This window comes from Globicephala melas, chromosome 8 (genome assembly GCF_963455315.2).
Source record: "Globicephala melas chromosome 8, mGloMel1.2, whole genome shotgun sequence".
Taxonomy (NCBI): domain Eukaryota; kingdom Metazoa; phylum Chordata; class Mammalia; order Artiodactyla; family Delphinidae; genus Globicephala; species Globicephala melas.
Genome location: NC_083321.1, coordinates 7569236 through 7583573, shown reverse-complemented (window position 1 = coordinate 7583573; position 14338 = coordinate 7569236). Strand labels below are relative to the sequence as shown.

At 56.0% G+C, this 14338-nt stretch overlaps 1 protein-coding gene across 36 annotated transcripts in view; it reads right to left on the bottom strand.

Annotated features, from left to right (window-relative positions):
• NRXN2 (neurexin 2) overlaps positions 1–14338 on the bottom strand; it is a 108860-nt gene that overhangs the window by 67384 nt on the left and 27138 nt on the right. For 22 of the 36 annotated variants that reach the window (XM_060302985.2, XM_060302998.2, XM_060302999.2 and 19 more), the window contains 2 exons: positions 12602–12673; positions 7513–7814 (listed from right to left, as the gene is read on the bottom strand). In XM_060302985.2, coding sequence (XP_060158968.1) covers positions 7513–7814; positions 12602–12673 — 374 coding nt within the window. The remainder of the gene's footprint in view (positions 1–7512; positions 7815–12601; positions 12674–14338) is intronic. The other 14 variants (XM_060302982.2, XM_060302984.2, XM_060302990.2 and 11 more) reach the window with 2 other exon arrangements.

Here is a 14338-nt window from a genome sequence, read left to right as displayed (position 1 = left end):
CAGGTTATAAGCGTGTTAGTCACACACACAGAGTTGGCAACGGGGTTTTCCAACAGAAGGTGAGAGAGGGAAGGCAGGCGGTTAAGAAGCAGACCCAATTATGCAGTATTAGTAAGTCCTATGGGCTGAAATGTTAGGGAGTTGAGGGGAAGGGAGGGAGGGGAACAGGGTGTGAGAAAGGGATGGGCTATTGACTCAGGGAATGGACGGATGGGTTTGTTGGCTAACTGGTCAACCAGATGGCTTTCCAGAGAACTGGCTAAAGAGCAAGTTGGTACTGGCCAACTGGCTGACCAGTGACCATGTCGAGTTAATGGGTTAACTGGTTGGTGATGGGCCAGCTGGCTGTCAGACTGGGAGAAGAGTGGCCAAGGCCCCCAGATAATCCCAGGACTGGCTCAAATGAGAGGCAATTTCATTTGGAGGCAAGGAGAAGGTGTTCCCAGGGAGCATAGGAGGGGATATGGGTGTCTGCTTTTCCTGAGGATAGCAAATAGATCCAGGGAGTCATGGTGGGGGCAGGGGCAGCTCTGTTTTTGGCAGAGGGGTGGGGGGAGGGTTGGGATTTTTTCTTCCCATTTCTGTTCCTTGAGAAAGGAAGAGAGAGTAAGTCACCACCAGAACAGGGAAAAGGAAATTTGCCCTCCATGAGCTGGCAGAAAGCTCACTCTCACATCAGAGCTAATCATCCCAAAACCTCCTCCCTCCCCTCCGCCCTCCCACAGAGAACTGACTCCTCCTTCCTGCCTAAACTGACCTTTCAGAGCCCATATTACCCCCAAATTTCCCCCAGTTCTTCAATCACCCCATGCCTATTCTCTTATGCTCCTCTGGGCAGCTGTTCCTCCCAGAATGAAGTACCCCCTCACCACCACCACTCCTATAAGTCCCTGGAATTGGTCAGGCTTTCCCAGCAGCCCAGCCTCCTTCCACACACACCCACAGACCCCCGCGCCTCCGCTCCCCACAGCCAGCAGCAAAAATTCACTCCCCCCCACATACCACACCATAAAAAGGAACAGAGAGGCCCACCTCCCTCTAAAATCCCTTACTCCTCTGTAAACTATCAGCCAGCTTCTTCTACCCCAGACTCTGGAGGCCCCGCCCCCATGTGGCTTTATGTTCATTTCCTCTCCTCATGGTCAAAGAACCACCTTCAAAATTACGCTTTGAGGAGGAGATGGCAAAGGGGCTGAGGCAGCTTCACTTAGTGTATCAGAGATATTGGGACACTACTGCTTCATGTCGATCAAATACTAAACTGTGCGCCCGAGAGTGTGACTGTGAGAAGGAGAGGTCTTCTAGAGACAGATCCATTAGTTAGAGAGTTATTATAACCAGTGGGCACAGGACTAATTCAGTAAGACAATTAATAAGGGCCTTGTATCATTAAAAATAACAGAATTCAATATTAAGCAGCTAGAAGAAGTGCTAAATAACCAATATTAATTATTAGTGATGCAGAAACAGTTTACATAGCAGGAAGACAAGAGTCTAACTGCAGATGCAGAGGCTGGAACAGGGGATAACACGTGGTACAAGGATTGGTCCTATCAGCCAGTAGGACCGTTGGGAAATGAAGAGGCCAACTAGTCAGGACAAGACCATTAGCTTCAGGGCAGCTAAACCCATGGCACAAAAAAAGGTACAAGTGCTCTGGTATCACTGCACTAGTCAAACAAGATAGGGGAAAAAAGGTATTCGAGGTAAAAATCCAGCTACTACTCTTTTTTAATTAAAACTGGTTGTGGAGACTAAAACAAGGAAAAAATAGTTTTCGACTTTCATGGACAACTTCAATTTTTTAACAAGTACAAGAGCAAATTAAGAAACAAGATTGAGGGCTTCCCTGGTGGCACAGTGGTTGAGAATCTGCCTGCCAATGCAGGGGACACGGGTTCGAGCCCTGGTCCCGGAAGATCCCACATGCCGCGGAGCAACTAGACCCGTGAGCAACAACTACTGAGCCTGAGTGTCTGGAGCCTGTGCTCCTTAACAAGAGAGGCTGCAACAGTGAGAGGCCCGCGCACCGCGATGAAGAGCGGCCCCCACTCGCCGCAACTAGAGAAAGCCCTTGCACAGAAACGAAGACCCAACACAGCCAAAAATAATAAATAAGTAAAAAGAAAAAAAAAGAGAAACAAGATTGAGGGAATTCCCTGGTGGTCCAGTGGTTAGGACTCCACGCTTTCACTGCCGAAGGCACGGGTTCAATCCCTGGTCAGGGAACTAAGATCCCACAAGCCGTGCAGCACAGCCAAATTAAAAAATAAGAAAGAAAGAAACAAGATTGAGAGGGCCTTCCACTGATGTGTCAGGAGATCCGGGCTTCCTCTGATAAATAGCGAGGTTGTGGTGGGCGAGACGGGGCCCCTCTAGACCTAGGTATTTCAGATCCAGAACCCGGTCCATGGTGATCATGCCCGAGGGGGCAATTGTGGTCAAATACTAGAGTGGAGCCTCCACTGGAACCCATCCTGGCACCTGTGATGCAGCAGCCCACACCTTTCCGAATGTCGGGATCGGGAGGGCGGAGGCTTCAGACTAACAAATGAGCAAGGAAAGCTTTGCCCCACCCACAGAAACAGCTAGAGGGCTCCTGGAGCCCACGAGCACAAGGATGACAGAGCATGATGAGTGAGGAGGGCATGAAGAAGTCAGTCATTGTAGCAAGTGTAACTTACCATGGCCAAGGGCCTTTGACAAAGCTCTACCCCATCTTCACCTTGATCTATCGGCATAGCTCCAGCCCTTCAAGAAAGCCAAGAAGGGGATTATACGCACAAATCACAACAGTCTGAGTGAAGGCAATCTCTGTGGAGCTTGAGCAAGAGACGCTCAGGACAAAGAAAAGAGGATTCAGAGATAAGAGGGGCCCATTTTTCCAAAAGACAAGCAGAACATTTAGATGTTTCAAGATTTCGGAACACCCAAGAATGGCGGTACCACAAGACGAACGACAGGCACCTTAGCAGTGCGCACCAAGGCCGACAGCCAGGCCCTCCCGGGAGGCAGGAAAATGGAGTCAGACTCCCATCCTCCCACTTCCTGCGGGACAGCCTTGGGCCAGCTCTTCAACCTCGCTGGTGAAATAGGAGTATCTCCCACTTCACAGGATTGTTAGAAAAGTTAGGTGAGATTCAAAAGAGAAAAGAGACCCTTGAACTTGGGGGTTCCGGAGGAGGAGAGATGTGAGGGTGCAATCTCAACAATGCTGTAAGAAAGGGACAGGTCCTGAGGAGACTCTGAGGGGGCGGGAGAGTAAAGTGAGGTAGAGCTTTTCCCAGAGGACAAGAGATATTTCTGGGCTCGTATGAAATAGATCTGCTGGATCCTCATGTCCAAAACCTCACCAACTGGCTTCAAGAAAGAGCCCAAAGGAACCAGCAAAACCACTAGAAAAACAAATAAAAACACTCAGTAGTTGCTGGTATTAAGCCCTCAAGGAGCTTACCATGCAGAAATAGAGACAAGAGGTGAACACAAATCATTGACCATGCAGACGGAGTGTGATGATAGGGCCAGAACACAGCAAAGAGGGAGACTGGCCAGGGGACCCGGAGGATCAAGGAAGACCTTACAAAAAGGTGGCGGTTCAGCTGGGCCTGAAGGATTGGGAAAAAAAAAAACCCACAACTAACAATAATGACGGCAGCAAGCCCTCCGCTGCTCACGCGGTGCCAGGCACAGGCCACCACCTCAGTTAGTCCTCAAAGGCCCCTCTCACTTTGCACAGAGAGGTTACATTACTTGCCTCAAGTCACTCCAACTAGCGGCAGAGCTGGGATTTGAACCCAGTCTATCCAACTCAAACCCCAGCTCTAGGGTTTCACCCGGCAGAAAGGAGGGTGAACGGTGGGAGCTCTGTGGGAATGAGGTGGGCAGCTCGGGAAGCCAGTATGGACAGGGTGTGTACAGCACCACAGTTAGGCCCTAAGATGGGGCGTGTGACAGGCCGAGGAGACAGGGCAGCCCAGGCCGGAAGGGGAGGAAGTCCCAAGTGCCTGCCAGGCCCCATCCTTGGGGGATGTCCCTCCTTGGGGCCCAGGGGGGCTCCCGAAAATCTCCCCACTGAGGAACGGCCTCATGGGAGCTGAGCGGGTGGAAGCTCCACATGGTATTTTGGAAGCCAGCTTGTCTTCCAGAGTTCATGCTGGCTAGTGATGAAATGGGTTGGCACTCGGCTTGCATGGTGGGGGGAGGCATACTGGGTGTGGGAGGAGGGTGGGCCCAGGATTAAAAATAGGCCTCAGGGAATCCTCAGATGGAATTATTCTTGCAAAGATCCCCCAAGAGACACCACCGGGCACAGGGTCCTCAGGGCTGGGCTCGGAGGGAGAGGAGGGCGAGAGCGGGGTGTGGTCTGAGTCAGGTGTCCTCCGGTCCTGACTGCAATGTTCTAGGAGTCTCTGGATAATTCCGGGGACCACTATCTGGTTCAGGGGAGGGGTTGAAATGCCTCCTTCCAGTCTCCCAAAGCTGCAGGACCAAGAGGAAGGGAGACCCCTCAGTGCTTGCCCTGGGGCAGGCTCTCCCCAGGAGGCAGTCTCCCCAGCTGTTCTAATCACTTGGGGAAAACAATGTGGATCCCAGTGTCCTCAGATCCCAGCCATCTACCCTAAAGGCAGAAGCAGATGTCATTTCTTACCTCAGCCCCCCACCCCCGTCTTTGCTCCTGGCCACTCCCAACCCAACGTCACTCCTAAGATCATAAAAGGATCTTTCCAACCCCAGGACACCACGTGGCCCCTGTATAAACGTGTCTGCACAGGGTTTCTCCCCTTCGTCGCACTACTGACATTTGGAGCCAGATAATTCTTTGCTGTGGGGCTGCCCTGTGCATTGTGGGATGTTTAGCAGCATCTTGGCCTCTACCCACTACATTCTAGTAGCACCCTCCCCGAGTTGTGACACCCAAAATGCTTCCAGACATTGCCAAGTGTCTCCTGGGGGGCACTCCGCCCTCGGTTGAGAACCACTGCTCTAGGGACAGCAGGACCCAATAAATTATTAGAAGCCCTGAAAGACAGGCACTCAAAAGGCCTGGTGAGGATGGACTTGGTCACAGGCTAGGCCCCGAGCGAGGGCAATGAATCCAGAGCACAGCCTTAGGGCTGCCATTCCATCCCCCTGATGGTCACAATGACCAAAAACGGGCTGCAGCTCATATTTACGGATGTGGACTGGAGTCAAATAAATCTCTCCAGAAACCCTTTCTAAGGAGACCTCTCAATCCAAGTCTTGAAGCAGACACCCTCTGTGGCCCCGAAGGCTTATGTTCAGGTCATGACCTGACTCTGCTCTGACCCATCCGGGACAGCAGGCCAGGGGGACGTGGTCACCAGTTACCAGCTCAGACCCAGGACTCTGTGAGCCCCGGGACGAGGCTACTATGGGGCCCTGTCCACACTCAGTACTGCTGAGGCCAGGCCTCACCCCCTCCGTATGGCGTTCCCGCCTTCCCTGGTCACAGACCTCTCCCTCCTCTCTAGGTCTCTCGAGTTCCTAGAACGTTTAAGATTCCTGCCACTCAGGTGGCCCTTGTGTGGCTTTGCTCTGTTCACTTTTAACAGACTTATCCTGTGTCCTCAAGAGCCGAAGGGCTGGGAGGGCGGGGCCCATGTCTTTTTTCCCTCGGTATCCAGTATAGATGGACAATACATTGGCCAAAGGACACGTGGATAGGGACTCTGGGCTTGTAGCGTGTTGCCAAAGGCAGCACCAGGTGACAGCACTGGGCCTGGGGAGGGAACATCAGCAAGAAGGCAACTCCGCCCACCCCTGCAGTAAATGTGGGTGGAGCCTGAAAGTATGACAAACAGCGCAAATACTCAGGTTTGCTCAGACGGTGGTGACAACACAAGACAGCCCTCCGGCAGGGTCCGGGGATGATGCGACATGAAGGGGGCACCACCCTGAGGAGGAGTGCCGCTCTTCAGAGCTCAGGGCACACTGAGAGCAGGTGCCTGGGTGGGAGCCCGACTGCAGCAGGGAGCAGCGGCTCGGAAAGAGCAGGCGGATTAGTCACGGTGTCCCTACAGCAAGGGGAAGGCACCAGAGGAGGGGGACTCCCCATTAGATCGTCACTCAGTGGGTTGAAGAAGCGCAGGGAAGAACAGTGTGAGGTCAGCCGGAATCCCACCCGCGCCCACTATGAGCCTTTCAGGGGGAAGAAGGGGAGGAGGAGAGGGCAGGTGACAAAGACGGTGAAGAGGAAAGACATCGGAAGTTCAGCCACCAGGAAGCTCAGCTAGAACCAGGAGATACAGAGCAGATACCTAGTAAGAGAAGGGCTACAAACCAGCCGAGACAGCACCTCCCAGGCACAGAGGCTCCGTGTTCCTGGTTGCACTGAGCTTGCTGGGGGTGGAGCTGGAAAAGTGTCCCTGCCACCAGCTACAGAAACTGGTGGACCCGGAGAGAAGGACCAGCAAGAGTCTGGGCACTTGGGCCTCAGGTGCCAAGCGATCAGGGCACGGAGTCAGAAGGTGGATCCAGGAGCCACTGAGGATGCACAGCGGCTTCTCCTGCTTTGGAAGAAGGGTCTGGCTTGGACTCTGCTTGAGGCGGGAACTTCTCAGGGCTGGAAACAAGCTGTGGAGGCTGCTGTCAAGCAGAAGCCCAGCCAGAGGGAATGCTTCGCCTGCCATAGCCACCCTGTGCCTTGTGAGAGGCGAAGAGGCCACTGCTCTGAGAGGACAGCGCCGATGCCCAGAAGCATCAGCCCCCAGGGTGGGGGGGAGTCTGGGAGATGGAGCTGAGGGGACGCTGAGGACACTGTCCTGCCTGCAGGGGCTGCCCCAAGAGTCTCCTCGAGCTCCCATATGGGCTGGCCTGGAAGCCACGGAAAGACAGCCACCGACCCATGGGAGAACCTGCACCCCTTTGGAGGGACAGGAAGGGACAGGAGAGAGAGGGTACTGCCCGGACGAGAGGCAGGACCAAGCACCTCGCCAGTCCGTTCCCCTCTCACGCCTGCTTCCCCGACCTTGCTCTGAGCCCAGGCCTGCCTCTGCCCTAGAAAGGCCCCGCCTAAGGGTAGGCCACACCCCACCCCACCCCACATGGCCCAGGCTTCCTGCCCTAATGGTACACCGACTCAACCAGAGTCTGGCCAGAGTCTCCCCATCCCGTAGCCCCCAAGGGCCCCGCCAGTTCAGGTTCTATCTCATTCCTCCCAGCCCCCCAGTCGCCCTCCTGCCAGATGACCTGATTCCTCAGCCCCAACCCTTGAACCCGGCCCCTGGCACCAATCGGAGCCTGGCCCTTCCTCTTCCCTCGGGCTCTGGCCCCGAGGCAGCCTCCTCCCCAGCGCAGCATCCTGGTCCTTGAAGCCTGCACACTGCAGGCTGCGCTCCTGGACCCTCCCAGCCCACCCGCGGCCTAAACCTTCTTCAGAACCACGCCTTGCTGCTGGCCCTGAAGCCTCGCCCCACACCGCAGGCAGCCCGCTCTCCCCACTCCCGTACTGTCCCAGATACAGCTGGCCCCTGGCCTTCTTGCTCCCCCTACCTGGCGCAGGTTTCGAGTGACCCGGACGTCGTGCCAGGCGTTGTCGTTGAACTTGCCGTTGACGGGTTCCACAAGGGCCTCAAAGGCTCCCGAGCCCAGGTTGATGACAAGCCAGACGGCCCCAGATTTGAGGGACAGGTTGACATAGTCGGCCGACTTGCCCGTGTGCAGCATCAGCCCGTTGCGCTGCAGGGTGCGGAAGGCCAGCGTGATCTCGTCCGTGCTGCTCTGGATCGGGTTGTGTGACAGGTCATAGCAGAAGAATTCATTGCCTTTGAAGGTCGCCACAAACTCCTCCTTGCCTGGACGCCGCGGTGGGGAAACAGGAGAGGGCTGAGTGGGGCAGGGCACTCCAGACCCTCCCTCTTCCCCTCCAGCCACCCAGGCGCAGGTCCTGGGCACCGGGAGCCCCTCGATCCCAACTGCAAGCTTTAGGCTCTCTCCCCTCCCCGTGCTGTCCACCCTCCTCTCTGGACCCTGCCGTCTTTGATGTCAGAAGTCAGCTTCCCCCACGTCTGTCTCCAAAGCAGGAGGCTGCTAAGTGGCTCTCACACTGACAGCTGACAACTTAGCTGCCACAGGGCCAAGTGAAGCAGACGTTCTCACTGTCTCCTCCCCCACTGGCCCTCCATCGGCCACCCCTTAACAAAAGGATGTGGTAGAGCAACAGGAAACTGCACCGGACATCTTCCCAGAGTGCCCCCTACGGCGGGGCACCAAGGGTCTCCTGAGTGCAGCCCACCTCCCCCTCCCGCCTCTTCTCCAGTGGTGGCCATTCTCAGTGCCTGGGGACAGTCTGAGGCCTCACCACATGGGATGGGACTAGTAGGCCTACTTTGTAGCAGTGAGCAGATGAGGAGAATGGGGTGGAGGAGGCAGGGGGAAGACACATGGGAGGGCGATGCAGGTGGCAAGGATGTGTGTCAGGGAGCAGTGGGCCATTGGGTGGGGCTGACACAGGTGGCCACCATGCCAGCTGTCACCGCCCCCCCAGATTCCTAGTCCAACCTGAGAGGACAGCACAGACAGGCCCTAGGTAGAGAGCCTCCAAGGGTCCCCAGAGGGCAGGTGTGGGACCCTGTGTGCCAGGAGATGGCTGGGGGCAAAAGTGCACAGGCAGACCCGGCCCTCGTGCGTGTGTGTGTGAGTGTGCGTACACGGGTAAGCGCCCTGCATGGGGCTCCTTCCACTGGCACGCTTTAAACAGGAGTGAAAACAACTGGAAGGGCCTTAGGGACTTTTAGTGTTCTGTAAGTGGGTGACAATGGCTCCGTGCAAGGAAGGTGGGTCCTAGCCCCACACCTTCACAAGCCGGAGCCCACACAGAGGGAAGAAAACAGGCCGTGGAGTCAAGGGAGCGCAGAGGACCTGGACTCTGACAGTAACTCATTTCTCCTCCCAGCAGGCGGTGGCACAACAGCTGGGCCCACCCACCTTGCAGGGTGGATGTGGGGGCGAACAAGATGGCCGGCCAAGGGCCTTCATGGAGTGCAGAGATTCTCAGCACAGGCCCCCAGGCCCAGGAAGAAGCAGGGCACGATGCCGGTGCAGGGGGCACACGCGGCCTTCAGAGGCCCCCGCCCCCCTGTGGGCCGGGCCCCAGCAGCAGGCGCCGCGTGTGGAAGCCGTGGCTCTCCAGGTGCATCTCCTGCAGATGCCTCTCCCCTGCACAACGGCCCCACTCTCTGCCTCCGGGCAGTCTGCCCACAGACTCAGTCCTCACTGCTTCCGGATGCCAAGGCACCAGCTGCTGCCCCAGAGCCTGGCACCGCACTCACTGCAGCTGGCCAGGCCTGGTTTCCTGAGGTCACAGGGCAGCGAGGCTGGTGGGGCATGGGCCACATGGGGACAGCCACAAGCACCACTCTGCCTACCTTAGGGCTCCAGTGGGAAGGGCCAGAAAACAAAGACAAGGAGTCAAGGAGAAACAAGAAGGGAAAGACTGGCGATGTGGAGGGAGGCCATGTAGAGAAGGAGAAAGATGGACCATGAGAGACAGAAGGGAAATGGAGACAGCGCAGAGCTGTGAGGGACCAAGAGGTGATGGGGGGAAGCAATCTGGATAAAGATGAGGGCAAGCTGGGAGGGGACAGGTAAGGGTGATGGGAAGAGGGCCCGCAAGGAAAAGGGGACAGAGACCTCCCAGGAAAGGAAGCCAAGGGTTTCTTAGGGCCTTGCTGTTTCCATAGCAACCAGGCCTGCTGCCCAGGCACTGGCAGAGCGGGAGGGGGGGGTGCTCAAGGACCAGAAAAGGGAATGTGTTTGACCTTGAGTTTGCTCTGCATCCTACTCCCTCCCTGAAGCTGGGCCTCCCCTTCCACTCCCTCACCTTCACTGCAGTCAAAGAAAATATTAAAGGGAGAGTCAAAAAGAAAGAAAGGAAAGAATAAGGCAACCACGTGAAAAAGTGATTGGAACAGAACAAAAGAGGCCAGTAAAAAGGAGAGAGGCAGGCCTAAGGCTGGACCACGGCTGCCAAGGCAAAGTGGAGAAATGAGGCCATTCCTCGACTCCTCTGGGCTCTAGCTCTGGTCTCCTAGGAGAGGAAGCAGAGCCAGCCACTCTGGAGCCAGAGTCTACATGTTCTCCAACGCCCGTCACCGCCACGGACCCAGGTAGGCCCAGGGATGGAAAGAGGCTTGGAGCAGCCAGAGGGAACCTGAAAGAATTGGGGGAAAGCGACAAAATAGATGAACAAATGCGAACAAGAAAACCCAAGGTGGTGGGAAGGACAGAGATAGCCCCTGAGTGGGGAGGAGGCAGTAGGACCTCTAGGGATTAGTGTGTCAGGTAAGCAAGTGGCGGCTGCCCTGACAACCGTGCTCAGAAGAGCACCAACCAGATCTAAGAGGAGCGAGACCTGGAACAGCAGGGGGCGCTCTCCCCCACCTCACCGCGCGGACGACCCCGGAACCACAACTCCCAGCAGCACTTGAACAGTTACCGGCTCCTAATAGCCCCTGGCACTGGAAGGGGGTCATTGCTGATACCTGTTTATCTCCCAGGGTCGGGGAACATGGAGCCCCACAAGTGTCCACAGTCAAGCTGAATGTGGCTAGAGACCAGTTGCTGTGGTCCTGGATCTCTAATGGCCATGGGGGGGCAGAGCAGCTGCCTCCTTTCCAGGCCCAGCTCAAAGCCCTCCTCTGGGAAGGTCTCCAGCCCCCTTAGCCCCTCCCTACGCTCAAGCACTACAGCTGTCTGTTCAGCTCATTTGGCTCTTACTGCCTAGTAACATCTTGTACTGCTCCCTTGAGAGGAAGTGTGATGTGAGAAAGAAGACCTGGCCACTAATGCTGGCTCTTGCACCAGTTTTGTGACTTTGGCCAAGAGGCAACCTCTCTAAGCCCCAGCTTCCTCCTCAGGACAAAGGAACTCATCATCGGCCTACCTCACAGGTCGCCGTGGGCATCTAGAAAGAGACCAGACCAGGTGAGGCTTCATAAACTGTAAACCATTCCACAAATAAACGACTCTTACGCTGGAATGTAACTTTCTCTGTGTGTATGTGCTGCCTCTCTCTCTAGATCAATGAATAAATTAACTCCTCTGCACAAAGTCCGCACTTTCCCTATACTTCGCACGTACCACACTTTATCGTAGTTCTTTGTTAGAACATCAGTGAGCCCCTTGAGAACAGAGCCCATTCGCCCATTTAAAATAAATCTGCTGAACACACACCTACATATGTGCCAGGAGCTGTGGAAAGCATCAGGGGTACACGAACGAAAACACCCAATCACCGTCCTCAGGGAGCTCGGTGGAGTTGGGGAGGCAAACAGGTAAAGTGACAGTTACTCGCCGTGTGGCGAGTGATGTAATGGAGGTGTAGACAAAGGGAACGCCGAGCAGCTTCTGGGTTTGCCTGGGGAGTTTGGGGGAGACTTCCAGTGTGGTGGCCTGGCTGCTTTTTCGAGAGTCAGCTGAAAGAGATGCCAAATGGTTGGGGAAGAGGGCAGGGATGGCAGAAATGCAGGCCAACAGAACAGCAAGTACTAAAGAATGGGACTTGATAGCCCCAGGGCTTGGCACCCACTGGAACTCCTTGAGGGGTTGCTACACTGCCCTGTAAACTTCTTAGGGAAGAGAGTCTCTTAAGAGAGGCAGCCTCACACAGGTTCGAGCCCTGGTCCGGGAAGATCCCACATGCCGCGGAGCAACTAAGCCCACGAGTCACAACTTCTGAGCCCACGTGCCACAACTGTTGAAGCCCGCGCGCCTAGAGCCCGTGCTCTGCAACGAGAAGCCACTGCAGTGAAAAGCCCACGCACCATAACGAAGAATAGCCCCCTCGCTGCAACTAGAGAAAGCCTGCGCACAGCAACGAAGACCCAACGCAGCCAAAAATAAATAAATAAAATAAATAAATTTATTTAAAAAAAAAAGAGAGAGAGAGAGAGAGAGGCAGCCTCAGTGAAGAAAAAAAAAAAGGAGCTTGAAACCTACAGCCCTGAGACAGGATAAAGGGCCCCGGGCTGGCCTCAGGGGCATTGGCAAGCGTCAGTTTCCTCATCTGTAAACCAAGGGCAATGAGCCCTTCCACAGGGGGTTGTCAAGGCTCATTTAGGTGACGCATGTGATACACAACTTATTATAAATGCCACATCTCCCAACCAGAATCTCCCTGGGCTGACACCTATCGTGCTTGCAGAATTTGATGGTTAAATGGGGGGCTGACCCTGCTGCCTAGCCACTCTCCCAGAGAAACAGATACTTTCTAGTCATCCCTGTTCTTTGGCCTGAACAACTACCACCAAAAGACATCTGTGGGGACTTCCCTGGCAGTCCAGTGGTTAAGACTCAGCGCTTCCACCACAGGGGGCACGGGTTCAAGCCCTGGTCGGGGAACTAAAATAAGCGCGGCCAAGAAAAAAAGGACATCCGTGTTCTAGAAAGAGGTCATCAGGACAACTGGGCTTTGGGAAAGAAATGGAGGTTTGTGGCCGTTTACACCGAGGCAGGTACTGCGGGTGGACCTCAGAGGGAGTTGAAGGGTACATGCCTCTATTGACTCAGCTGCCCTCCAGAAAGTGAAGTTGGCCTACAGAGGGTGAGGGCTGGGCTCTCTGGGGACCGTGGGGTCACTGACCTTTTGTCGGCTGGTGCACATCGCTGGCTCCTCCTCTCCCGGCCCCCCCCTCGGAGAACAGTAAGGACCCTACTGGAGAAGCAGAATTGGGGAGTCAGGCACAGGGGGCTACCCAGGCAGTCCCACCCCAGCCTTGAGGCGATGGAGGGCCCTGTCCAGGGCAGAGGGCCGGCTTGGAGGTACAGGGTCAGGGTGGGGTGCTGCTCTGGGGACTCGCTCGCTTCAGGGCCTCTGGGGAAGGAGCCAGTTGACAAACCGGGAACCATCAGCCCCACAAACCCCGTCAGACTCACGACCACTGACCTCCCCTTCCTTGCCCAGGGGCAGGGAGACGAGCAGAGGAGCAGAGGCCTCGCTGCTGGTTCAGGAGCCCCTTCTGCCCAACAACGTGCAAACAGGTCAGACCTCTGGCCCTGGGGGCCCTGACCTCCCGTCCAGATTCTCCCCCACTCTCGGCCGCGCTCTGCTGGGCCAGGTTCCTCTTCTTCAACTAGTCCAATAGCCTGACAGAGCACCCCTCTTCCAAAACCGCCCCGTTCCCGCACCAAAGCCCTCTTCTCCTCTTTGCCCATCCTCGAGGCAAGCTGGTTCTCCCTCTACACCTGTTCCTTTACTGCAGTGAGTGCTCTCAATGTTGCCTTCATCCACTTCTTGGCCAGTTAGGCCGCGGGGCTTCCCAGGGGCAGGGCCACGCGCTCTGTTTGCTCCTTGTCCCTCCACTGTGCCCTCAGCAGGGCTGCGCACACCAGGAGGTCCTGCCTGGCTGAGCTCACAGTGGATGTGGGAAGGCCTTTCTCGGGGAGGACTTCCGGCTCGCCACCGCCCAGCGCCCCCAGCCCAGGCCTCCAGAGTCCCGCAGGCACTCGTCACCATGTCTGGCCTCCAGGCTACCTTAAGTTCTCCACCCAGCCCTGACCAGCGGCTCCCAGGCACCACACCTACTGCCAGACCCCACGAGATGGTTCTTAAGGGGAACTCAAGAATGGAGTTTAAAAGTCCTGGGGGCTTCCCTGGTGGCACAGGGGTTGAGAGTCCACCTGCCGATGCAGGGGACACGGATTCATGCCCCAGTCCGGGAGGATCCCACATGCGGCGGAGCGGCTGGGCCCGTGAGACACAGCCACTGAGCCTACGCATCCGGAGCCTGTGCTCCGCAACGGGAGAGGCCACAACAGTGAGAGGCCCGCGTACCGCAAAAAAAAAAAGTCCTTGTCTGGGCCCTTATTCCAACCCCAATCCCCAGAACTGAAGCTAGAATAACACCTGGGCTGTGGCCTTTCGGGAGGTGGAGGGGTGGCTTTAGGGATCCTTCAGGGCTTCATCTAGGACGAAGGTGAGCCACAGCCAGCAAACCCAGAATCAGGCACTGAGATGCAAGAAGGATGTGAGTAAACCCACCAGGCCCTGACTCCCCACTCGGGACTTCCTCTTTCCCCACATTTCTTACCATAACTTCACATCCTTGCAAGAATCCCAGGCCTCTACCTCCCCAGACCTAAATCCATCCCAAATTCCCGATCTGAGTCTCTCCCCACAGCCCAGCCTTCATCCTGTAGGCTTCTCCTGCCTACAGGCTAAGAATACCACCCTGTCCTTATGGAAGATGAGCCCCAACAGAGGACCAGCGGGGCAGGGAAGCAGTGCCTGAGGATCTGGGAGGGAGTCAGCAACAGGGAGGTCAGAGCTAGGGGATCAAGGTCAGGACTCCTGGGGTCTGTCTCCAGGTTTGCCAAACAC